Consider the following 26,933-nt stretch of genomic DNA (forward strand, 5'->3'; position numbering starts at 1 on the left):
CCGAGACTAGACCCCTGCTTATGAGGAAGGGTGTGTACCCCTATGAGTACATGGATAGTTGGGTCAAGTTCACCGAGACCAGACTACCCCCTATAGACTGCTTTTATAGCAAGCTGAATGAGGCGTCCGTCTCACGAGATGATTACTCGCACGCGACTAACGTATGGAATAAACTGGGTTGTAAGAACCTGGGTGATTATCACGACCTGTACTTGAGGACAGATGTACTGCTGTTAGCCGACGTGTTTGAGACGTTTAGGCGGACGTGTTTCAAGCAGTATAAACTCGACCCCGCATGGTATTACACCAGCCCAGGTCTGTCGTGGGACGCCTTGCTTAAAAAGACCGGAGTTAATTTGGAATTGCTCACAGATTACGACATGCACCTATTCATTGAGAAAGGCTTGCGAGGTGGGATTTCCATGGTATCCAAACGATACGCGAAAGCAAATAATCAATACGTGAAAGGTTACGATCCTAACATGCCAACCAATCACATTCTCTACCTCGACGCAAACAACCTGTACGGCTGGGCCATGAGCCAGTATCTACCTACAGGGGGATTCGAATGGGTACCCCATGTTGATGTTATGGGGGTTGCACCAGATTCGAACAAAGGGTATATCCTCGAGGTTGACTTAGAGTATACCAAGGAATTACACACATCACACAACAGCTACCCCCTGGCCCCCGAACGTATGAGGGTTAACCCAGACTGGATGTCTGAGTACCAACATAACTTGTTAGGTGGGCGTGTGACAGACGTTGAAAAACTCGTTCCTAACTTAATGAATAAGACCAAGTACATCGTTCACTATCGCAACCTACAGCTGTACCTGTCGTTGGGTATGAGGCTGACCAAAATACACAGGGTGCTCATGTTCGACCATAGCCCATGGATGGAGCCCTACATCAGATTAAACACAGACCTACGAAAAAAAGCCACCAGTGATTTTGAGAAAAATCTCTACAAGCTCATGAACAACTCGGTGTTTGGTAAGACTATGGAGAACCTGAGGAAAGCTGGTTCGGTCGAGTGAGGAAGACAAGCTCAGGAGATTGATAGCCAGTCCGGCATTCAACCGTAGTAAGATATTCACAGACAACCTGGTTGCCCTACACATGAAGAAAAGCCACATAAAATTCAACCGGCCTGTTTACGTGGGGATGAGCATCCTCGATTTATCCAAACACCTGATGTACGACTTTTACTACAACGAGCTCAAGAAACAGTACGGTGACAGGTGTGAAGTGCTGTACACTGACACGGATTCCCTGCTACGAGGACATGAAAAAACACCTCGATTTATACGACACCAGCGACTACCCTAAGACCCATGCCATACACAGTACGGTAAATAAAAAGGTCCTAGGTAAGATGAAGGACGAGTGTGCTGGCACGCCCATAGCCGAGTACATAGGTTTGAGACCTAAGATGTACTCCATACTGAAAGCCGACAATAGTGAGATCCGGAAGGCTAAGGGGGTTAAGAAGTATGTGGTGAAACAACACATCAAACACGCCAGATTCAAGGAAGCCCTGTTCAAGACCCGTACCTTTAGGCATAAAATGAACACACTTAGAAGTGATGGACATAAGATATACGGACTGACTATAAACAAGACGTCCCTGTCGCCTATGGACACGAAACGTTGGATAGCTATTGATGGGATAAACACATACGCGTATGGACATGAAAAAATTTGAGGCTATTTACTACAGCCCGCGTGGGTACTGGAAAGGAGCTAGCGCAGTAGATAAGCTAGCTAAAATAGCGCGAGTACCCCCGGAGGAAGCCAAAGCGTGGCTTGAAAAACAAGCCCTGTGGCAGATCTATTTGCCGGCACCACGCTACATGCCTAGAAGGAGGTTCGGTATTAACATACCTAATAGCGTTCACCAGGCAGACCTACTGTTCCTACCCCACGACAAGAGGTACAAGTATGCCTTAACCGTAGTGGACGTAGCCAGTCGTTACAAGGAAGCCGAACCCTTGACCACGAAAGATTCGGCCCAGGTAGCCAGAGGATTCGAACGCATATACAAACGCAGTCCGCTGACGTGGCCAACAGAGCTGCAAGTTGACCCCGGACGGGAGTTCATGGGTGCTGTGTCACAACTGCTAGCCAAACACGATACAAAGGTCAGGCGTGGCACGACCAGAGCCCATCGCAGCCAAGCCATAGTTGAGAGATTTAATAGGACTTTGGCTGAGCGCTTGTTCGGCCATCAGTATGCTAGGGAGATGGCCACCCCTGGAAAACGATCGACTGAATGGGTCACGAGGTTACCCAAGGTGGTGTCGGCAATCAACCATGAAGTCACCCGTCTCACCGGTAAGAAACCGGCAGACGCTATCAAACTAAAATCAATAGTTGCAGAGTCGGCCGCTCCATTGCGTGGGAAGGAGAAACAGATACCAGATAGGGCCCTAGTGAGGTATCTATACCAGCCGGGGGAACACGAGGGTGATAGCCGTAAGCGGGCCACCGATCCTATATGGTCAGTCAAAACTTACAACATAGATAAAGTGGATATGAAAGCCGACGAACCTAACTTATACTACTTGAGGGATGGGCCGGGTAGGGGGTTTGTAAGAGAAGAATTATTGATCGTACCGTACGGCACAGTGTTACCTCCAACACACGTTAAGTAGTAGGGGTAATAGTAGCAAGAGCTAAGGGCCCAACCAAAGCCTTATTTAGTAAATAAGGCGTTGTAGAGACTTTTTTTGAAAGTGTTTTAAAACCCCCATTGTATATACTACTAATCAACTGACCCTTTTTCAAAATAGGTCTTATAAGTAGAAGTAAGTTACATCTCCCAAGGAACACTGACATTTTATTTGTTTACGCGCCAAACACAGCAGTATTCAAATTATACAGCAGTGGTCTTTAAATAATGGCATCCGAAACAAAACAAGTGATTGATACTGTGAGCAATGATTGAAGTCATGAGGTTCGGTAACACGTTATGAATCAAATCATCGAACTTACCATACAATCCGTTAAGTCACCTCTAACGGTCGTCGTATATTGCTGAGGATTATCCGTAATCCAAATTCCCTAAGGTATGGGTTGCGGACTGAAGTAATCACTGCGTTTAGTTACATGGAAGATGGACAAATTCTAGTGGTAGCAGGGTGTGGTATATAATGTCCAGCCACTGGGCTGCTAGTCACAACAAGCACAGTTCTAGATGAGTGATGAAATTTATTGCAGTGTCAAAGTTGGGAGGAAGGCTGAAAGAGAGAACCTCCCTCCTGTAAGAGTTCATGCAGAATGCATCATTTAAGCCAAATAATTTTAAAAACTGGTGAAGCACATGGTTGAAGACCATGTGCTCAGTCAGAGTTACAACAGCTGGCAAATATTTAGAAAATGAATGAAATAATATTGTAATTAAATATGTTTTTACAATTATGAAGCAGTGAGATACCCTTTTACTAAATAATGTTTGTTTGCAGAACAAAGTATACAGAGATAAGAATACTGAAATCTTCCTCACCTGAAAGAGAGAACCTCCCTCCTGTAAGAGTTCATGCAGAATGCATGAGGAGGGCAGGTGAGGAAGGAAGTTAGACAAGAAGATCAAAAGGCCAATCAAAAGACAGGTAGCATCTGACAGGTGTCAAAGGAAGTCAGATGATAGAAAGGTGGTGGAAGTTTCTAAAAATAGAGAAGGGGAAGTCCAGGTGAAGCTGGAGACATCAGAGGCTGCCAAGGGTATTGAAGATTGTAGATGTTAGTGGCTGACATTCAACTGTAGACAAGGACAACATAAAACAGAATGATGACAATGACAATATGTATGACAATATATATACATAATTTATGGATATGATGAAACTGTGGGGGGGGGGGGGGGAATTATGAGAGGATGGTATTTCTGTGGATACAACCTGTGGTTATATCCACCACCCTGCTACATACACCCCCGCTTTGGGAAATGGCGACCTCGCCATTCAAAAGTGACACTGATGGGGTACCCTCACACCCAAACACTTTGTTGTACAACAAACTGTCCATCCGTCATCCATTTTGGCTTTGTGCGGTTACGTCCGACTCGCCGAGGGAATGGCTGGAAAACGGATGATACAGAGCCTGGTATACGACTAGTTGACACAGCTTGTGCTGGTGAGGATGGTGTAGGTACAAGTGAACTTCTTGCTGATGGTGAGCTGACTGAAGGCAGCAGCGACACAGGGGATGGTACCGATACTGGAGGAAGAGTATTTTCAAGATCCATGTCGGTCATTGAGATTTCCAATGTGTCATCGGCACTAGTGTCGTTAAGATTGCCAGAAGATGGCATTAAACGTCTGATTGTCGATGGTGAGCGCCTTGGCCTTGGTATGGGCTGGCCATCTGTTCCAATGGGAAGGAGCATATTGCGATGAAGTATACGACATTCTCTGGTCCCTTCCTTGCAGACTTTAAACACAGGAATGTTGGCATGAGGTTGGGACTTGACTACATAGTACTCCTCTTCCCAGAGATTGGCCAATTTTTGCTTCCCACGTATGTTGACGTTACGAACCAATACAAGATCACCAACCTTGACAGTGGCACCACGTGCCTTAAGGTTGTAGGCTTTTCTCTGTTTAGCCTGTGCCCTTTCAAGGTTTGCCGATGCAAGCTCATATGCAGTGTGTAATTTGCGCGCAAGATCAGCAGCAAACTGCGTATGAGTTGGTGATGAAATATTGGCTAGTGATGTACCAAATGCGACGTCAACTGGCAGCCTAGGATGCCTGCCAAACATGAGGAAGTAGGGAGTGAACCCGGTAGACTCATGGAGTGAACAGTTGTAGGCATGTACTAAGTGCGAAATATGGTCTTTCCACTTTGCCTTTTGCTGTTCCTCAAGAGTGCCGAGCATCCCCAGGAGAGTCCGATTAAACCGCTCACATAAACCATTACCCATCGGATGATACGGAGTGGTTCGTGTTTTGAGAATGCCCAATATGCTGCACAACTGTTTGATGATGTCACTTTCAAAGTTCCGGCCCTGATCAGAGTGCAACTTCTCTGGAATGCCGTAGTGAACAATGAAGTGATCAAACAGTATTTTGGCAGTAGTGCAGGCCGTTTGGTTGCGGGTTGGAACGGCAACAGCATATTTGGTGAAATGGTCTGTAATGACAAGGACATTCTCAAAGCCACCAGAGGAGGGCTCCAAGCTGAGATAGTCAATGCACACTAACTCCATAGGCTGAGTGGTTCTGATGTTTACTAATGGTGCACGCTCAGTTTGGTTAGGCGCTTTACGTAAAATACACCTCTGGCAGGCTCGAATCCTTTTCTCCACATCTGTTATCATTCATGGCCAATAAAACCGAGTCCGAAGAAGTGCCACGGTTCTGTCCCTACCAAGATGTCCCATATCATCATGTAGATGGGTAATAACCTCATCTCTTTTGGACTGAGGAACAATCACTTGATAGTAGGGTACTCCAACATCTGTAAGTTGTTGCCTGTGGAGAAGGCCATCTTTCACAGTGAGTGAATCCCACTGCCGGAGAATGGCTGCAGTGTCTCGGTCAATGGATTTGAGAGCCTCCTTGTTAGGCCGTGTACCAATACGAATGAAGTCCAAAATCGAGCAGATTAAGGGATCAGCATGCTGATATATTTTCATCCGTTGGTTAGCAACATCAGAGGGTGCCATACCATCAACCGCCAACATGCAACACATCACCTCCTGATTGAGAGAGAGTGTCTCCACAGCGCATGATGAGATAAGTTGACCATTACAAACAGCAGAGACAGTTTGTATGTCCATTGACTCACGAGGCAGCCTGGACAAAGCATCTGCATCAGCATTCCTTGCGCCAGGAACATACTCAAGGGAGAAGTCATAGGTGGCAAGTTCTGCAAGCCAACGATGTCCAGTTGCATCTAACTTTGCGGAAGTTAGGACATAAGTAAGGGGATTGTTGTCTGTTTTCACAGTGAATGAGTTGCCATACAAGTAGTCATGAAACTTCTTGGTGACTGCCCACTTTAGAGCCAAAAACTCTAACTTATGAGCAGGATAATTGCGCTCGGCTTTGCTGAGACTGCGACTTGCATAAGCAATCACTTGCCTTTGATTTCCTTGGTACTGGTACAATACTGCACCCAAGCCATCCCCACTTGCATCTGTGTGCAATTCAAAGGGCAGAGTGAAATCAGCAAAGGCCAAAACAGGAGCACAAGAAAGCCTGCTAATAAGCTCACTGAAAGCGGACTGTTGAGCATCTCCCCATACAAATGGTTGAGTAGACTTGATTTTCCGTTTGGACCTCCCACCATGACCAGCTAGCAAATTTGTCAGCGGCCTGGCAACTTTGGCATAATCAGGTACAAAACGCCTAAAGTATCCAGAGAATCCAAGAAATCGGCGTATGTTGTCGACATTGCGTGGAACTGGCCAGTTCTTCAATACCTCTATTTTCTCAGGGTCTGTTTTGATACCCTCCTCAGAGATTACATGACCTAGGTATTTAATGGAGGTCTGCAAGAATTGGCATTTTGATGGCTTAAGCTTGAGCCCATTCTTGCGCAATCTTTGAAAGATTGCTCGTAATCTCTCAAGATGCTCATCAAAGGTCTTAGAGAATACAATGATGTCATCGAGATAGATAAGGCATTGAAGAAGATGAATGTCACCCATACACCTTTCCATAAGGCGTTGGAAAGTAGCCGGAGCATTTGTTAGTCCAAATGGCATCGAATTACACTCATAAAACCCAAGTGGGCCGACGGTAAAGGCAGTACGGGCCTTATGCTCTTCATCTACTTCGACTTGCCAATATCCACTCTTAAGATCAAGACAAGAGAAGTATTTTGCCCCATGTAATGCATCGAGAGTTTCCTCTATCCGTGGTAGAGCGTAGGAATCTCGAACTGTGCGACTGTTCAATTTGCGATAATCTATACAGAAGCGTAGAGTCGAGTCACGTTTGCGTACCAATACAACGGGTGAGGCATATGGACTAGCAGATGGACGGATAACTTTAGCATCCAACATTTGCTTTATATGGTCCTTGACCTCTTGATACATGGAGGGTGGAATACGTCTATGTCTCTCCTTAAATGGAGTCTCATCTGTGAGTTCGATTCGATGGGTGACCAAGTCAGTATGTCCCATGTCCATATCAGACTTGCTAAACACATCATCAAACTCATTCAGAAGAGAACGCAACTGAATTATTTCTTCCGGGGAATGTGTTGCACTCAGAGAATCCAGATCAAATAACTCTGTTGATAGTTTGGTAGGTTTACAACCAGTATGAGTGCCCTCATCCTCAGAGACTAAGCTGTCCAAAACAGTAACTTGTTCCAAATGACAAAGTACTGTTTTAGCAGGAATTGTAACAGCCTTTGTGGATGGGTTAGTAACCTCAACCTTGACCCGTGTTGTGGAGTGGCTAGACTGAAAACCAACAACACCAGGTACAAGTGCAAGTGAACCAGGAAGTACGGATGGTATAGCACAAAACTCCATACCAGTCTGTGGAGTATGACCCCTGCAAATGCCGGTAATAATCTGGTTACATGACGGGGGTATAGTGATAGCCTTAGTAGTCCTCACATTCTCAGTTCGGTTAAGGTCATCCCAACGCTTACTAAGCCAATGGATAGCCATGGTCCAAGGAGAAGAACTCCCAGATACCCTGTCACCAGGGTTGCTGTCGCAAGCAGCTCACAGGACATTCGTCCCCAGGATAAGCGGAACCTTGGAGGTGAAGTCTGTAGTGGGTACTACTAGAACAAGTGCTGGTATCTCAACTACTTGGCCCATAAAGTCAGGGGGTACAGCAATGGTGGCCTCAACATACCCCAAATAGGGCAGCTTGGCACCTCCAGCTCCATGCACCTCTAGTAAAGAGCTGATTTGGTGAAGCGGCAAGTGAGGGAGGTAAGCTCTGTAGAAGTTTTCAGAAATAGTGGTGACCATCGAACCAGTATCTATCAAAACTTTACAAGCATGACCCTCGACCTTTACTTGCCCAATGTTTGGTTGGCCAACTAAACTGGAAGGCATATTTTGTTTGGAGCTTTCCTCCGAGTCCTCAGTTCGCTCCACAGCTGGGACTCTTATGAGTTTAAAGCAGGACAATGCTGGTGGCCTCTTTTAAGTCCCGGCTTTCCACAATCAAAGCAGAAAACTGATGACTTTTGTGGTAGGGGTTTATCATGAACCTGCTTTAATATGGGTTTATTTGTCTGAGCAATTTTCGACTGAGCGTGGCCTTGGCGACTGGTGGATGGTTTAAAAGAGGCTTGAGCAGACTTTAGCTCAAGAGAGTGAACTTTGTCACCCATAGACTTAAGATTTTTATCAATTTCTTTAAGTCTAGAGAGCACTTCCTCCATCTCCTGACTACATGGTACAGGAGTGGTAACAGGATACACATGTGCCTCCTTGGGGGTCAGTAGTTCCTCCTCTACCCGACGTACAGCAAGCAACAGTTGACTGTACTCTAGACCAGTGTCAAAGTGATGACGAGTTGCTTGCTTCAAAGCATCCTTGGATAACCCCATCCAGAAACGACTTCGAAGTAAGTTCATGGCAGCATTTGGTGGGAGCATTCCTGAGGCTTCGATCTTTGATATTAAGTCACGAAGTCTACAACTCCAAGCTGCAACAGACTCATTTATTTCCTGGCGAGCGGTATAAAAACGCTCCATAAGTGTCTCACCAGGCATCACATTGCCAAAGACAATGTCCAACTGCTCCAGTGCAGAATCAAGGGTTGCCTCAATCGAGAAGCCACTAAGAAGATCTGCAGCAGAACCTTTGGCTGCTCTCCGCATAGCATTGAATATTGCGGTGTCAGAGTAAGCATTCTCACGTCGACAACCCAATATTTCAAGGCGCCACTGACTATACTTTACATCGCCCTTTCCCCCATCCCCAGAAAATGTTGACAAACGAGGACTGGGTGCATGAAGTATTGACATGGGCATGGTTGAACGCGGAGTTGCCCCAAGCTGACTAGGCTGGACAGTGGAACTGTACCCTGTATGTGGCAAAGGCATGGGTACATGTCTGTTAGGCCAAGCCTCACAGGGTGCCCTAGATGGATGTGTTATGACACATGGTTGTTGTGGGTAAGGGGTACTTGAACCTATTGGTTGGCTGTAACTAAATAGGGACCCGTAGGGCCTAGGCAGAGAATTAGGCAAGTCTAACCTAGGACTAGGGTCTTGTGGTGGAGTACCCAACTGGGAAGCCCCAGTAGATAACAAAGGGGGACCCGGTGGGGTGTGTGCTAACAGAGATGATGGCCCCTGTGGTTGATGAACAAACACTGGGCCATCATCTGGGATTGAAGGTGGAGGTACATGAAGCCGAGACAACAAATCCCCAGATGCCAAATCAGCTGTATAGGTAGTGTGTGGCTGATGTGGAATAACATCGTCTGCTAGACGGGATAGTATGCTTGTGCGGACAATAGGATTAAGTTGATGGATTAAATCCACAACCTCATCTACCTGTGATTGAAAGTTAGTGTCCAAATGAGCCATAATGTGACATATGTATATGACGACCTCCAAGAAAGGCAACAAGACTAACTGTTGAGTTGGATCTCAACAACAACAGGACTGATTCTATGAAAGGCGATATCTGAGTGCAAAACTCCTAACTACAAGGAAACAATGTGCAGCTCCTACAACAACTAGGATACAAGATGGAGAAACGGATATGAAGTGTAAACCATCTAAAGGAATTAACAATAAACCAAAAGAGTAATGTCACAACAGAAGCACTGGCAACCAGACAACCATAGGGAGTGTATGGAAGTCTGAAGAACAGTACATGGGATGTGGATAAAGGCTAGAATGGGAGATGATGTATGATGAAATGAAGAAACAAGACAAGACAAGACATGGTAAATGTTAGTAGTTTGCTGCTAAGGGAAACTTCCACTCTGAAGGATAGATGTCAGAAACAGCTAGGAAAAAGGAAGTACTAAGGTGATACTAATAAGGTGTGTAGGAAGGGTGTCAACACTGGTATAAAATTGCAAAATTGGAAACAATACTTTTGATTTTGAAATTGAGCTGTTTAAGTTAACTGTAGGTTGATTTGGAAAATATATTTAGGATCAAAGTCAAATAATTACCAGCTACAGTTTATATAAACAGTGGAGAAATTTTGAATAGAAATGAACTCTTAAATTATATTACTGGAACAACTTTGATAATGATAATGAGGTTGAGATGAATAAGAATAATATATATATATATGATTTAGATAAACATGGTAGACATAGAAGTGTTGTAGAAATAGAATTGTACAAAAGTCAATAATCTATAAAATCAGAGGTAAGAAACTTCCAAATAAGGTGAATATATAATATAGATATCACATGATAGTGCTGCAATTGTGATATTGCAAGCTGGAAGCTATATAAATGTTTATGTAGTATCACAAATGTCTGCTTTCAGGTTCTGTCAAAACAGTTCAAGTCCTGAATAATACACACAAAAATGTTGAAGTCACAAGCTGTGAAAGAACCAACTTGCAAGTCCCAAACACGTCACACAATTGATCCGAATGAATTCAAGTCCATCCAGGAACGTTTTGGGGATTATTCTTGAAACTGCATGAACTCTTGAAGAATGATATGAGATGAATGGTGAACTGCTTCTTCTCACTGTGAAAGTGATGTAGTTGACTGGACCAGCAGCCCCACGTTGGGCGCCATTTTGTAGCAGGGTGTGGTATATAATGTCCAGCCACTGGGCTGCTAGTCACAACAAGCACAGTTCTAGATGAGTGATGAAATTTATTGCAGTGTCAAAGTTGGGAGGAAGGCTGAAAGAGAGAACCTCCCTCCTGTAAGAGTTCATGCAGAATGCATCATTTAAGCCAAATAATTTTAAAAACTGGTGAAGCACATGGTTGAAGACCATGTGCTCAGTCAGAGTTACAACAGCTGGCAAATATTTAGAAAATGAATGAAATAATATTGTAATTAAATATGTTTTTACAATTATGAAGCAGTGAGATACCCTTTTACTAAATAATGTTTGTTTGCAGAACAAAGTATACAGAGATAAGAATACTGAAATCTTCCTCACCTGAAAGAGAGAACCTCCCTCCTGTAAGAGTTCATGCAGAATGCATGAGGAGGGCAGGTGAGGAAGGAAGTTAGACAAGAAGATCAAAAGGCCAATCAAAAGACAGGTAGCATCTGACAGGTGTCAAAGGAAGTCAGATGATAGAAAGGTGGTGGAAGTTTCTAAAAATAGAGAAGGGGAAGTCCAGGTGAAGCTGGAGACATCAGAGGCTGCCAAGGGTATTGAAGATTGTAGATGTTAGTGGCTGACATTCAACTGTAGACAAGGACAACATAAAACAGAATGATGACAATGACAATATGTATGACAATATATATACATAATTTATGGATATGATGAAACTGTGGGGGGGGGGGGGGGAATTATGAGAGGATGGTATTTCTGTGGATACAACCTGTGGTTATATCCACCACCCTGCTACACATGGAAGATGGACAAATTCTAGTGGTTAGAATGAAACCTATTTGGAATACTTTGCCATGCTGAAATTGATAAGCATACAAAGGTAAGATAATAACGATACAAAAGTATTATCATTCCATTATATGGCTGGAAATGTGTTGAGGGCGGCGATTAAATCAACTAACTAACAGTTAAATATGTTTCAGATGGCAAAGAGGAAAAGCTAAGCCAAACTTTGGTATCGATGGAGGACCATTGTGTATTTTCAATGAAAAAGGAGACTCCGTAGTTATCTCCCCTTTCAACCAATTCATGGCGGGCTCCGTGTTTCACGAAGACACGCTCACCACTGATTCAGTTAACTGGGGCATCATGGGAAGAGTTGAACGTGTTCCGGCGGACTTCCGGTTTCAAACCGTTGTCTACTACAGTGGTCAAGGTATAAATAAGGTAATTATATCATTTACCAGGCCATTTATGAAACGTTAACGAAGAAGTGTGTAGCTATCCTCATGGAATGATTTGAAACATTTGAAACATTTTAAGCTAATCCTATTCGTCACTTGTGGTTTGTTTGAATCTCGCATGAGATCGTGTGTACCGGCGTTTGAGTAGCCCAGTGGTTTAAGTGTTCGCCACTCACATAATAGGCCCGGTTCAGATTTCCTACGCTGGTACAGTGTATGGAGCTGTTTGCAAACCGTGATATTACTGTAATATTGTCCACGTCTATGTTTGTATTAGCTCCACACATTGCATCTGTGGCCAACTGTTAACAGATGGGCACAAAGTTTGTACATGGAGTGGAGTTTGTTTGACTTCCGTGGATTGTACAATGTCTTGTATCTTTAATAGGGCGAAAGCACTTGATATCAGTACAACTGTAATTTGGCGAAAGAAAGAGGAAATTTCGCAGAAATTACAAGCTGAGGGTTATAATTGTTAAGATTTGTGACCAGCAGATCCTGCGGTTGCTAAGGAGCAAACCCCGAAAAGGACTAACCGCCTCTTTCGCATTTAGCTTAACAATCAATGTTTATTTTGTACTGAATATTCCACAGACCTATAGTATACATACATATATAATGAGAAATTACATAAAAGATGTAGATTACACGGATAAAACGTTTGTTCTACACAACATTGCACTGTGAATGAACATGGCAAGATGTTGTTAGATATTTTAATTGTTACTGCTTTATTATAAGATTAGAGAATTTCATGATGTTTTGATGGTTATTAATATGTTTTAATGTATTTACAACGTATTAAATTATTATATAATGGACATATGGGGAGAAAGTGATGTTCATCCTCAGTTTCATTTAAATTACAAAGTGTACATATTCTATCTTCATTTCTAACATTTTCATATCTGCCGCTTTCAATCAACAAATCGTGAGATGAGCATATGAATTTTGCCTAGTGAACAGCGGATCCCACGGTTGCTAAGGAACAAACTCCGAAAAAGACTAACCGCATCTTTCGCAGTTATCACTAACACTTAGCTGAAAACTACGAATGGCACAAACCGATATTGTAACTTCGATTTACCTTCTGAAGTTTCAGCGGCGGTACGGGTTCGATTCCACACAATGTATGAAGTCCAGTTCTGTTGCACCCTGCCGTGGTATTGCTTGAATATATTTCTAAAAGCGACGTAAAACTAAACTCACTCACTGTAACGTTTCAGGCTTTTGAAGGCTGGGGTAAGCTCCTGCGTAAATATCACGACAAGCATCAGAGTATGAGGGCAGCTGACCTTACGCTGAACTATCTGGGCTACTGGACTGATGGCGGTAGGTCTCCAGCAACAAACGTTCACACATTTAACTGAATTACAGAATTACTAGTCAACTTTCATACCTCGAAATGACCTCCAAAACTGTATTTGGATCCAGTGACGGATATTCTGGAATCATTCTTCCATTGATTTTTGTCGGAAATAGGTGTTTGTTGTTTGAAGCCACTGTCAAGAGCATTTAACCTCTTGGCTGGCAGACTGTAAATAGTCGGGTATGGAGAAGATGGTCTAGTGAGCATGGATCGTTGCTGATGGGATACGGTTAAGAATTTTCCGTGACAAACTATCTAAGAAATCCCCTATGAACCAGTAAAACAGAACAAAGACAAGTCGTTAACGTTCAGATTCTATTATTATGCAACGAGAGCAAGGTATACAAAGTCAAAAGTCAATATAATATATATGTCAACACAGCGATCGGTGCGACAGCTGATAATGTAGGTCAGGAATTGACGGTTTTTCAAGCGTTGGCAGTGATGTGAATGAGTGTGAGTGTGTCGCCCTCAACACGGCAACCATCCTTTTTATATATATACACAGTCATTTCGCGAAAGTTCGAACATCGTCAACACTGTAGAATGCCCTCGAATAAGTCTCCCGGAAGTAGACACATAGAAAACTAGGAACATATAAATTCCGGAAAACCAGAATGCTAAAAGTGTTGACCAGCTATTAAAACGAAATGAGACCCATCATATTTAATATTCAAAACACTAAATGTTGTGACCCAATAATAATTATTACTTAATCAATGACAAACATAAACAGAAAATACACATTCGTAACAATACGATGACATGTGTCAACCAACTCAGCGAGCCTGACCATTACGCTTCTTGCGACAAGCATGGGTTGCTGAAGACCTATTTTGATCTAGAAGTACGGGACTTCAAACCTTAAATTATAACGCATTCAAATTGTTTGCGCAGAAAATATTGGAACAGTTTCGTTCCTCACTGAACGGACATTATGATATGATCTTTGGAAATGGAGGTTAAAATAGGTACAGCAGGTGACAGGTGATTGACTGGCCAGACGTGTTGGCGTAGATCGATGCTTTTTATATCAAGGATTGTATTGTTTGTCAAGTATTTACAGACTGGAATACTTCTGAATGTGGCGTTAAACAAAAGACACTCAATCAGTGTAATAACCTCCGATCTTTGTGAAGCATAGCGAGCGTTCAATAGGACTGAACCTACGTCGATGCTATCGGATCGATGCTCTCCTTGGACATACCTCACTTGAACAACGCCTCGTTTGGATATACAACTGAATATCTTATGAAGTCTTTTGTTCAGTAATACCCTCTCTATAGGGTCAAGACAAACCAGTTGAATTATGGCCGTCATGTATCAGGAACGCTGGAGCCGGAACGAATAAACAAACATACCTACCTCTAGCATCTGTTGGAATCAGTGGACAGTGAGTGAATTAATGAATCACAGGACCATCGTTAAGTCGAACCAAGTTCAATATGAATCGAATCCCTTTGTGTGTCGACCCCTTCTATCCACTGATCAACGACTGGTGGAGGTGGGGAACTGTATTGAAAGACATCACTGAAGATAGATATTCTGGATTAAGTATGTAAGACTTGGAAGCATATTCAAGCTTGAAAATTACATTTGAGGTTGTCTAAAACCTGATGTGTTGAACGTCTTGAATATGTCTTGAACGCAAGTTAAAATATACCTCGTCTACATGTCGAATCCTCAACCCAACCCCTGCAACCCAAGAGTGAGTGAGTGAATATTATTTTTCAGGCGCATTTAGCAATATCACAGCCGTGATACTAAGAGACACAGTTCACTGTCTGGCACGAGGATAACCAGGTCTTCGAGAATCACGTGCACATTTATCTTTGCTGTGCCGCCTCCATCCTTTCTCGCACACCTGGCTGTCCCTTTCTCTGTACACCCCCCTCGTAACAAATAGTGAACTGTGTCAATTTGATGATAGTTTGTTGAATGGCGTTTCTTTGTTTTTTAGACTCAAATCTGCAAAATCCCCACAGTGCTGGTATGACGTTTTGATTATGATCAGCGTTTGATTCAGTATTTATGTTTTATTATTAAATTATTAGTTTTTTAATTAGATTGCAATTCATCGGCCCACTTTAGAGTCAAACGGGCCACAGTTAGTTGTATGATTGATTGAGAATCTTGATAATGACCATATACTCGTTTTCTGCACAGGCGCCTTTTATTACTACAACACGGAGAAGAATAAAAATTACGAACAAACCATTCTGGACGTGAGAGCAGAGGTCGACAAGAACAAGATACCATACAGGTGGGATACGGTTGACGAAATCAGTCCACTTTACACATGATGCGATCTGTGAAGATCCGGCTTAAAATTTGTTTTCCGTAACCCGTGCTTGTCGTAAGAGGCGACTAACGGGATCGGGAGGCCGGGCGTGGTTGATGTACGTTAGCCTGTCGCTTTTGTGAGTGAGTGAGTGAGTGAATGTGGTTTTACGTCGCTGTAAACAATATTCCAGCAACATCACGGCGGTGAACACATGGTATGGGCTTCACACATTGTGCTCATGTTGGGAATTGACCCCGGGTCATCGGCGAGACAAGTTACACCACCGCCCTGTATAGCTTTGATAAAACATGAACCTGAGGTGATTTGGGGTAGGACTAGGTTGAGTGGCAAAAGAAGTAGATATTACAAGTGTTTCGATAAGGCCACAATGTCAGTAATATGTTGCTACAGTTACAAACCAGTGAAGATCCAGGTTAGAATTGATTGTCAGTAACCCGTGCGTGTCGTAAGAGGCGACTAACGGGGTCGGATGGTCAGACTCGCTGACTTGTTGACAAATGTCATCGGTTTGCAGTTTGGTAGGTTGATGCTCATGCTGTTGATCACTGGGTTGTCTGGTCCAAGCTCGATTGCTTACAGATCGCCGACAAATATTGCTGAGTCACTCATTCACTCCCCGCTACAGTTGGTCTCGAGAAACAGAGACTTACCTATCGTATCGTATCCCATTTCTCATGATGGCAATCACTGTATAGTCTTCTCCAAACTCAACCCATTAAGATCCCAGTTGCATGGATCGAGTGTGGCGTTAAACCACAAACCAAGATCTTGTTCAGACCCGATCATGTCAAGATCGTTGTCATGTGTCCAAGTGCAGCTTTGAATAACGCATTAACAAACAACAGAAAAAAGATACCCTTCTTCAACAATAACAACACAACATTCGACGAGATGGTTTGTTTTTTCTCGACCCCCCATACTCATCACTGATTTTCAGACATCCATTCTTGAACAAATCACCAATAATCTGCCGATGTGGCGTAATTAATTACATAATTTCACTCGATACACCTACATGTATATTGAAGAGCAAAAGAAACGCAGTTGTGGCCTTTTGTCAAGTTTTAAATCGAAAACATAAAAATGAACGCTTAAATTTATGAGATGCCATTTTTCGAAACTTGCGGGTTTTTTTCTGTTTAGTATATGTTTTTGCTTTGAATCTTGTTTTTAGATATGTGCAGTATGACTCATACTGGTACTATAAAGGAGCCTTCAACGGGGTCAAGACATGGGAACCGAGGCCAGACATTTTCCCAAATGGCCTGCAGTAAGTTTTAAAAAATCATCATCCTATCTATTTAGTAATTCAGTACACGATATTATTCGCGTCTCGATTCTAGTATGTCATTCATTCATTCATTCATTCATTCATTCATTCATTCATTCATTCTGAAACACGATGCTTGCAGATACATGTACAACATGACAGGATGGCCGGCCGGCGCACACAACCGGTACTGGTAAGGTTCACATACCTTATACCATTAGGACCTTTCTGGTCCCAAGTGCGGTGTTAAACAACAAAAGCAATGCTAGCAAAACCTCAAAGTGATGCTTGTTCGCACTAGAAAACATTTCTTGTAGGAATTTCACTCAGTAGGAATTAGTCTTCAGCATCCCATGAGAGAGTGAGTTTAGTTTTACGCCGCTTTCAGCGATATTCCAGCGATATCATGGCGGGGGACACAAGGAATGGGCTCCTATTTACTAAACATCAATATTACATGGCTACACTGTTGTCTCCGAGTAAATTTCATAGCCTGTAAACGTTTGTGTCAATACGGAAGCACCGCTGTAAAGGAGTGACTCCTCCTTTAGTAGTATCCAAGCAATATCACAGCATGGACACCAGAAATGGGCTTCACACACTGTACCCATGTAGGGAATCGAACCCAGGTTTTCGGCGTGACTGGTGAACTCTTTAACACAAGGCTACCCTACCCCCAACTGGGCGGTCTGACTAGACGATATGGTACATGCATTGTCATGTATGGCAGTTTTGTTGTTGATCACTGGATTGTCTGTTCCAGTCGCGATTATTTACAAACCGCCATCATATAGCTGAAATCTTGCTTAGTTCAATGTGACGAACAAACAAATTACTCCTTTCCCCTCTCTACAATTCATTGGCGTATTGTACACTGATAAACCGTCTCTATCCAGGGCAAGCGACACAACCTATGCCAAACAAAATGGAGGACAGTTTGACTTTATTGTCGAAATTGTAAAAGCTGTACCGATGTCAGAGGTAAAGTACGTGTGTGGTCGTGTTGAGAATCTGATTCCAACTCAAGACCAACGTGGGTCATCAGCAAATCGCCTTTCTGTACTGTTTCGTAAACAAATAATGACGCACATAAAAACATCTAGATTCCAGCTCGTTGTTTTTTGTTATGGATAAGAATATCCAGGCCAGTCATAGCTCTTGACGATACTTTCTGTATTTAACTTCACGAACCCGTCAAGATCCAGGTGGGAATATGTCTTCAGCAATAGCAACGTTTTGAACTACCGTACAGATTTGATAATGTATGCCACAATATCCCATTGCCATCTTTGTCACTGGATTATCTGATCCACAGTCGAATACTACAGACCTCTGTCATAAAGCTGGAATGTTGCTGATTGTTCGTCTTACCTTATCTTATCTTATAACATCTTATCTTATCACTGCATACCTGTAAAGATCCATGTAAGAATTTGTCTTCAGCGATCCATGATTATCGTAAGTTGCAGCTAACGGGACCGGGTGGTCAGACTCGCTGACTGATGTGTGTCATCCTATTCCAGGTACAACGCTTCTACTATTGGTTACATTATTTTCTCGCCCAGAATCCATTATTTACATACGCCGTATACTACCGATCAAAAGTTTAGATTCACTTAAAGCACTCACTATATGTTGTGTGCGTTTCTATATATGCTAAAACCATGGGAAAATATCGCGAACTGCTGCGTTTTTATGTAAAGTTTCCTTCAAATTCGACAGTTTCTGTTATAGTTTCATCACTTGTTGCACTCATGACATAAAACCTTCCAACTTTACGAATGTGTTTTACAATACATCATTTCATGTGTAAACAGTACCTTTAAACAATATGGACTATTTTGCACAATATAGTTTAGAACAGCTGAGTGAATCAAGTGGCTGCATTTAAGCTAGTGAGTATAAACATTTAATGGGTAGTATAGCTGCAACATTGCTGAGGGCGACGTTAAACAACAAGCAAACAACATGCTTGAATCTTTCATAGTTAGATAAATAGCTGATGCAGTGTTGTTTCTTTTCTTCTTCTGTTGTAGCATTTCTGGGATTACCTTTTCTCAAATGCTCGGAAATGGGGTCTTATTTTGTACGAACAAGTAAGTGATTGCAAATAATAAGTATTGTCGCATACCAGACAGACGACCGGATTACCTTTTCTCAAATGCTCGGAAATGGGGTCTTATTTTGTACGAACAAGTAAGTGATTGCAAATAATAAGTATTGTCGCATACCAGACAGACGACCGGACAGGAGAACCCATTGTGACTTGGCATAGGCATATTATCTGACGGGATAACCCATTGTGACTTGGCATAGGCTTATTATCCGACGACCCATGGAGATCCGGGTTAGAATTGGCCTTCAGCAACCCATGCTTACAGTAAGAGACGACAAACGGAAGCAGCTGCGTACATCGATGCTCATGCTGTTGATCACTGGATTGCCAGGTCTAGACTCGACTATTTACAGATCGCCGCCACATAGATGGAAAACTGGGGTGTTGAACAGCGAACAAACAAACAGACCATAGAGCCATTGCATTTTAACACTGATGATTATAAAGGCAAGAATTTATGGATGTTAACTCCTGTATTTGGAGGGTACCCGTGAAGGTCCGGGTTAGAACTGATCTTCAGTAAACCCCTGATTGTCGTAAGAGGCGACTAACGGGATCCAGTGAGCAGACTGGTTGACTCGGCTGACACACGTCATCGATTCCCAATTGCGCAGATTGATGCTCATGCTGCTCATCACTAGATTATCTGACCCAGACTCGATTATTTACAGATCGCCGCCATAAAGCTGGAATATTGCTGAGTGCGGCGTAAAATTAAACTCTCTTACTCATTATTTTGAGGGGCGCGACGCGTCTGTAGGGACCGTGAGAAAGGTTTACTTAATTGCCATTTATTCGATTTCACTTATCCAATATTAAAATAATGATAAATAATGAAGGCCATTGCCGGGACCGAAACAATTGTCACTCAAACTATACTTTGGTACTTTTCATGCCAACCTATGATATTTCTATAACAATCGATAAATGTTTTATACTTAGTCATGCTTTTCTTTCATTATAAGGATTGGCTGAACGACGAGTTCAATGGTATGAACGCCTTCCTCACCAACATCAGCGTTGGACGCGATTGGCTGATGCTTATGGGTCAGTCTGCCAGGAAGAATGGAATCAACATCATGTACTGCATGTCATATTCCAGAGAAGCCTTGCAGAGTCTGGAGATTCCAGCAGTCACTATGGTAACAGTATTAATCATTACTTGAAATTAGTTTTAGCAATATTCCAGTAATATCACGTCAGAGGACACCAGGTTTTACCCGGCTCATTGGTTCGACGAGCCAATGCTTTATCCACTAGACTACCCCACAGCCCCTCAACATTGCTACATGTTTAGAAGAATTCATTATTAAGTGAAGCAGTTCTTAACGTTGCTGTGTCTTCATCAGTGACTGTTAAATAAAGCACGGAACTGCCCCATAGATATCAGAAGAGCTGGGATTATTTCGTAGGTTTTATTTTCTTACCGCTTAGACACATGCAATGTCCACTGAACCGTGCATCAGTGATGTAATGTGATGGAGAATTGTTTGTTTCGATGGACAGATATTTCGTTTAAAAAACTACTTCCTAAGTGAACGAAGAAATGTCAGTACACATGATTGTGTTATGAACGCTCAAATGAACATTATGTTCTGTAATTAGTCAAGCTGGGCAGATTAACCCTCGCGAGACCGAAGCTGTTCAGAAAAATACAGAGCTTATACTTGTGCAGTCACTGTTATAGGGAGTTTAGTTTTTCGCCGCTTTTAACAACATTCCAGGAGATACGGACACCAGGAATGGGCTTCACACATTGTACCCATGTCGGGAGTCGAACGTCTACTGCGTGATTAACGAACGCTTTAACTACTGGACTACCCTACCATCCATAACACTGTTACAAGTGGCGACTGTACCCGTAATAGTGCACGACCTACGTATACGTTGCCTTAACGTCAACGTTAGATCAAGTGATTTTTATTGACTTTAGTGAGAGTAAAGGGGTTAGAGAATGGTTTCGCCGTTTTTAGCCATCAGTCAACAACAAGGTGTGACCAGATTGTAAGTGGTGACAATGGGCTGTTTTATTCATGTTCCAATCGAACAAGGTCCAGCATAATACCAATACCACTCCCCACGTGAACTGATGTTGTCCTTTCTACACAGGCACGTTCCAGCAACGACTACAGTCCCGGTAACGATAACTGGAAAATCGGTATATCGTCGATATTTGCAGATGCCATTGGCCTAGCTCCGTTTAAGGACACATTCTGGACGACTACAAACCAACCAGGAAACTCCTACAGTAAATCCTTTAGCCTCTTGTTCAAGCAGAGTCCATGATATCGTGGGTATCGTACTATCGATCCAGCTGTCTACAGAGATTGCACAACGGAATTCATCGTCTTACATTGTTAATTATCAACTTAGGGTGGAGTGGATGACCCTCAGAAAGTATTCAAGGTCACTGACTAATATAGTACAAAACTTATTTGTGTTGTCTTATTCTGAACATGATGTCAGTCGACAGTAACTCCATCAGTCCTGGCATCTGGCAGCCGTTTGTCATAATCTTCTGTTTAGTATGTTTAGTAGCGTGACACCTATTCATGTTATTGTCTAAATGAATGAACTTTAATTAAATTCAACATACAAATGAAACAGTCCACAAGCCACTAAAATACTGACGATGTGACCTCACACTTGAACATACAAACACACATATGCACACATACACACTCACAAACACACACACATGCACAAACCACACACACACACACACACACACACACACAAGTCACATACACACACAACACTCACACAAGAAAACAAATACTCCTAAAAACCGAAAGAACCGTTGATCTGATAACATATTCCGCTGATATTACGTCTCACAGAACAAAGATATTACTGTTTATATTCTGAATTTTACAGACAAGTCTGAGCCAAACCCTGGCCTCCAACTGACGGTGGCTACTCTCAGCACAGCGGCAGTTGGGCCCGGGGATTCTGTGACAGGCATGAATGTGTCCTTGATTGAAACGTACGTGGGGCTCCGGCATTTCATTCTTGTGTTTTTATTACAAACCCGAGAAAATTCGGGTTAAAACTGGTTTTCATCAATAGATGCTTGTCGTAAGAGGCGACTAACGGGAATGCATTGTTGAGCTGTCTGACTTCTTATCCCATTTGCGTAGATGGTGCAGATTGCGCATATTTGCGCTGTTGAATACTGGACTGTTTTGTCTAGAGTCGATTATTCACAGACGACAGCCATATTGCTGGAATATTATCGAGTTTTAACAACAAACCATAGAAGTAATGCCATGTGATGATCACATCCTGATTATCAAAAGTACATTTATTGCAATATTGGTTCTGTATTGCTATTGCTGCTTGTCACGAAACGATGATGGCCACGAGACATTTATTTCTCAAGGGCATTACTATTCACCCATGCACTCCATGGGAGTGTTACCAGGGAACATATTCTTTGTTAACAGCGGGACATTGATAATTGAACACATGTCAGTTCTCAGGATATATATCATATGTTTGCTGCAGATGCTGTGACTCAGATGGAAGGATATTGAAACCATCCAAACCAGCTATGGCCATTGATGCGCAAATACTTCAGGTTGGTCACCAACGTTATCGCTAGTGCTGTAACGGTGCATCGAACTTTCGATGAAATGCAGTTGTTGAGTATATATCAACTTGAAGTTATATTTAGCTTTGCGTGCACACTCTTTCATTGCTGTCACAACCCCTAGTGCACCGTACACAACCTTGTGCACTTAAAAGAACCAACAAATCCGTCGGTATATGACCAGATGGTGACCACATGCATACACCTAGTTGCGGGTACAGCATCTTGCAGTCAACTTGGACAGTGCTGTGACCATGTGCCCCAGTCAGCCCAGTTGTTAACTGGGTACCTCGTTAGGATGAGAGAGCAACGGTAAACTCAGTGAGCCTCGTGGCAGCAAGAGTTGTATTCTCCCCAGGGAGCTGAAACAGATAATACGATGTAACGCCGAGACTGGCATATAATGACCGAGAAAAGAAATACCAGTGCCTTGAGCAAGCACTAGCTGCCTGAATATGTGCGCTATATGAATATCCTGGCCTATCCTGTATAACGAAATCAAATGCATTTAGTACAACAGTTGGACAGTTCTGATCAAGAAAACGACACAGTGTGGATGGAATTTTCCTTAGGCACGTTTCTGTATTCTGTTGGTTTTTTTTGCCAAGGTACGTTTATGTACACAGAAACGTATCTGTGTTACAAATTAGTAGTATCTGTGCCGACTCTAGCTTCCCTCACCATCCCCTAAAATGTTAGATATAATTCCTAATTGTTTGTTTCGTTCAGTCTGCTCTTGGGGGAACCCTTGGCCCTGTAGGGGAAGTGTGGACGACGTATTCCAACATTCAAGACTTCTACTTTGGCATCGTCTTGGCAGCAGCGACAACAAACACCTTCTCCCTGAGACCTTCTCAAGCCACTTTTGCAGACAAGGTATCGTCCTCCGTCGGTTCTCTACAGACTACTTAACGCTCAGTAGGTTAGGATGTAATTCAGGCAGGTTCTGACAGTCCAGTTCTTGGATCGGGTGGTTAGGTACCGTGAATTGATTGTTTTGCTTGACGATGCGGTTCGTTGCTCATGATATCAGTCACCGCTACTTGTGGTCAGTTATTTACTGGCCGGCATTAAATGAGATTAAACCAACACCTTCGTGTAGTCAGAGGACAGGGCGGTGGGATAGCCTATCGTCACGCCAAAGACCCGGGTTCGATTCCCCACATGGGTACAATGTGTAAAGTCTATTGCTGGTGTCTCCCGCCATGATTTTGCTGGGATATTGCTGAATGTGGCGTAAAACTATACTCATTCACTCTTCCGAGGACGCTAGTGGGACTGACACTGTGTGCTGACACGCTGTTTTGTTTGTTCGTTTGTTTGTTTGTGTGTTTGTGTGTTTGTGCGAAACACATAGTACGATAGCAATAGTAACTAGAATTCGGCGTGACGAGCGAACGCTTTAACCACTAGACTACCTCACCACCCTTCTGTATATTTGAACAGTTACAGAACGGCAAGGTGTACACACCACAGTCCTGGACGTCGCTCGCGGATTTCAACGAGTCACAGCCTATAACGATCCAAGCCTGCTCAACCCAACATTACTGCCTGTATTACATAGCTCCAGTCCTCATGAACAGGTTAGTGTGGGAAATAGCCACCGGTCCGCTAGCCCGTGGCTACTAAAACTCCAGTAGGGTCAGTAAATATGTATAGTCACTGGTCCGACTGGCTAGTCTCTCCCCGTCTCTCTCTCCGGCTTGTTTAGTTATATACTGGACAAAACTAATTAGGGATATATGAAATTATGATTTTGAAATTATGAATAATGATCTATCTGCTCATTGACACACTGATAGAATATCAATCACATAAAAGCCGTTATCCTGAACATATTTTGCCCCGTATGTTATACTCTTTTAAATCATGCAAGACTACAGCCTGATAAAAGTTGTTATTTTTCCGTTTTGTAATATATAGCTCAGTTCCTACATTCAAATTACGGGCTAGTGTACGGGCTAGAATTATTGTGTGCTGTAGTAACTTTCAGGCATAGTTAGACTGACTGGGTAGCAAAATTTCGAAACTATTTCCCACACAGGAACAGGTTAATGCAAGTGAAGCATTGTTGGTTAAAACCGCCACGCCAAAGAGTCCGGTCACAGACCAGCAATATCACGACCTGGAACTCCAAGACTTAAATTGACACATTTAATTCATTTAATATGGAATCCGAAAAGGGCTATGGTCACATTGTCGCATAGTCGCGATGTCGCCCTCTCAAAAACAACAAATGAGTGAAAAAATAACCACATCGCAACAACGCGACAACGCGACATTTCGCCTATTTGTCACATTGTCGCATGTCGCGTTTTTTAATAATATACTGGACAAAAAAAAATAGGGATATATGTAAATTTTGAAATCATGAATAATGATATAAATATTCACTGGCACATTGATGAAATATCAATAATAAAAATACCAATATCCCTAACGTATTTTGTCAGTAAGGCAAATGTTGCGTTGTCGCATTGTCGCGTTTTAATCAATTCTTAGACTTTTTGACACGTCTGAGATAGGGTGACAATGCGACAATGCGACAAATTGTTACCTTGAAAATTGTCGCTGTGTCTCGTGTCGCCCATTTTTACCTCATTGTGCTTGTATTTGAGAAGGCGACAATGTCCCGTTCCAGCATTCCACAATCTAGAGAATTAAATCTGCGTCATCGATATGAAGTACCAAATTTTGAAACACCATGTACCACACGGTTGTAATCCACCAAGTAATTCTGCAGGCCTGACATACAATCGTCTCGACCATTACACAGTTGCAACCAACTCCTTCTTGGGAGCTACATATCTACTGGTTAATAATGGAAAATGTTTAGATTTTAATGAATGTATAGCTAAATTTCATTTCAGTGCCATTTTCTTATCTTATCAAAGTACGATCAGTTGTGTGAAACATCTACAAAAAATATTATCTTGCTGCCCTTAACACAGACCACTTATCATTAAAATTGCCTATAGTTCCTTACTACATTTTGTTAAGGGTGGCAAGCTGTTTTATATCAATCTGCTCCCGTCAAAATAAAAGAAATCAGTCTTAAATTAAAAATGGGAAACCATACGTGAACCTAACACTGATGAATCTGACTGGAGAACTTACAACGTTATTCCATTTACACAAACAAAAAATATTAATATTACCTTGGACACAAATTATTATCTGTTTCAAATACAATTATTTTCCACCTTTCTTGGGTTGTAATTTGATAAATAAACTTTGCAAGGAAATGGAAGAGTGCTTGACTAAGCACCAAAAACAGTTCATTTTCCAGTTATCTCATCTCAAACTTAAAATACTTTCTTGAAAACTATTGATACCTTTAGCCCCCTGGGTTTAAATCTGTGAAGATATAACAACACAAAATCCCAAATAGCTTAATACTATTTTTTTTCTATCTGCAGTCAGGAGGTTGTTCTGCTTGGCGAAGTGCCATCTAAGGTAGTACCAGTATCCCCGCATCGCTTCACTCAGATATCTATAGACAAGGATGTCACCTTGACCTTGACTGGCGGTGTCAATGAGAACGTCACTGTCTGGTACAGCGTCAACAGAACGTCCAAAAGCCACACCTGTCAGCTTGGGATAACAGGGGGAGCAACTCTGACACTTCTTGGGGGAATATGTAGGCCAAACTAAGCATTTATTGCGTTGTATGTGTATGTGTTTTAATAAAAGAACATACATGCTTATCACACATGATGTGCCTGAACATGTCCGAGTTAAACTTTACTCGAGTTAAACTCGATTTACTCCATGGACATTCCGGGTCCCCTTTATACCTTTAACAACTTCATTGTTACATATGTTATATGTAGGGTAACACTTTCTTGAGTTGAGTACCATCCGGGAGTCGAACCCATACTCTCAGTGTTAGGCACCTAACCCGCACCGCCACAGCGACTTATCATAACTTAACTGTTGCGGGAGATATAGAAACGAGTTCCTTCGGTCCGCCACACTTTGTCCGAAGCATATCTCTTAAACTTTTCGTGATAGCTCAACTAAAATTGGTATACATGTCAGCCATGATCCCTAGATATGCCTCTTGTGGGTTAGGCCCAGATATAAATTTTATGTTTTGCTGTTTCCATGGAAACATGACTTAAGCTGTGATTTTGAGAATGTCAATTTGTCCGGAGCTGACCTTCCAAACAATACATGCTAGCTTCATGGACACATATAACCATGATTCGTAGATCGCGGACTTGGATGTCATGATCGATCCTCTCGTGCTTTTGATCCCTGGATTGTCTGATCCATACTACGTTATTTAAAGACCGCCACCATATTGCTGGAATATTGCTGAATGCGGCTT

The 26,933-nt window shown here is 42.5% G+C and overlaps 1 protein-coding gene across 1 annotated transcript in view; it reads left to right on the top strand.

Moving 5' to 3' along the window:
- Positions 1-26,327, top strand: part of LOC137273637 (uncharacterized) — a 40,212-nt gene extending 13,885 nt beyond the window's left edge. Inside the window, exons 4-17 of the mRNA XM_067806403.1 lie at positions 11,688-11,931; positions 13,175-13,280; positions 15,484-15,580; positions 16,797-16,892; positions 17,035-17,085; positions 17,789-17,873; positions 18,929-18,988; positions 19,974-20,150; positions 21,118-21,256; positions 21,886-21,994; positions 22,516-22,588; positions 23,330-23,476; positions 24,047-24,183; positions 26,020-26,327. Of these exons, the coding sequence (XP_067662504.1) occupies positions 11,688-11,931; positions 13,175-13,280; positions 15,484-15,580; positions 16,797-16,892; positions 17,035-17,085; positions 17,789-17,873; positions 18,929-18,988; positions 19,974-20,150; positions 21,118-21,256; positions 21,886-21,994; positions 22,516-22,588; positions 23,330-23,476; positions 24,047-24,183; positions 26,020-26,254 (1,756 nt within the window). The 3' untranslated portion in view covers positions 26,255-26,327. The remainder of the gene's footprint in view (positions 1-11,687; positions 11,932-13,174; positions 13,281-15,483; positions 15,581-16,796; positions 16,893-17,034; positions 17,086-17,788; positions 17,874-18,928; positions 18,989-19,973; positions 20,151-21,117; positions 21,257-21,885; positions 21,995-22,515; positions 22,589-23,329; positions 23,477-24,046; positions 24,184-26,019) is intronic.
- Positions 26,328-26,933: the final 606 nt, after the last annotated feature.

Source organism: Haliotis asinina, chromosome 2 (genome assembly GCF_037392515.1).
Source record: "Haliotis asinina isolate JCU_RB_2024 chromosome 2, JCU_Hal_asi_v2, whole genome shotgun sequence".
NCBI lineage: Eukaryota > Metazoa > Mollusca > Gastropoda > Lepetellida > Haliotidae > Haliotis > Haliotis asinina.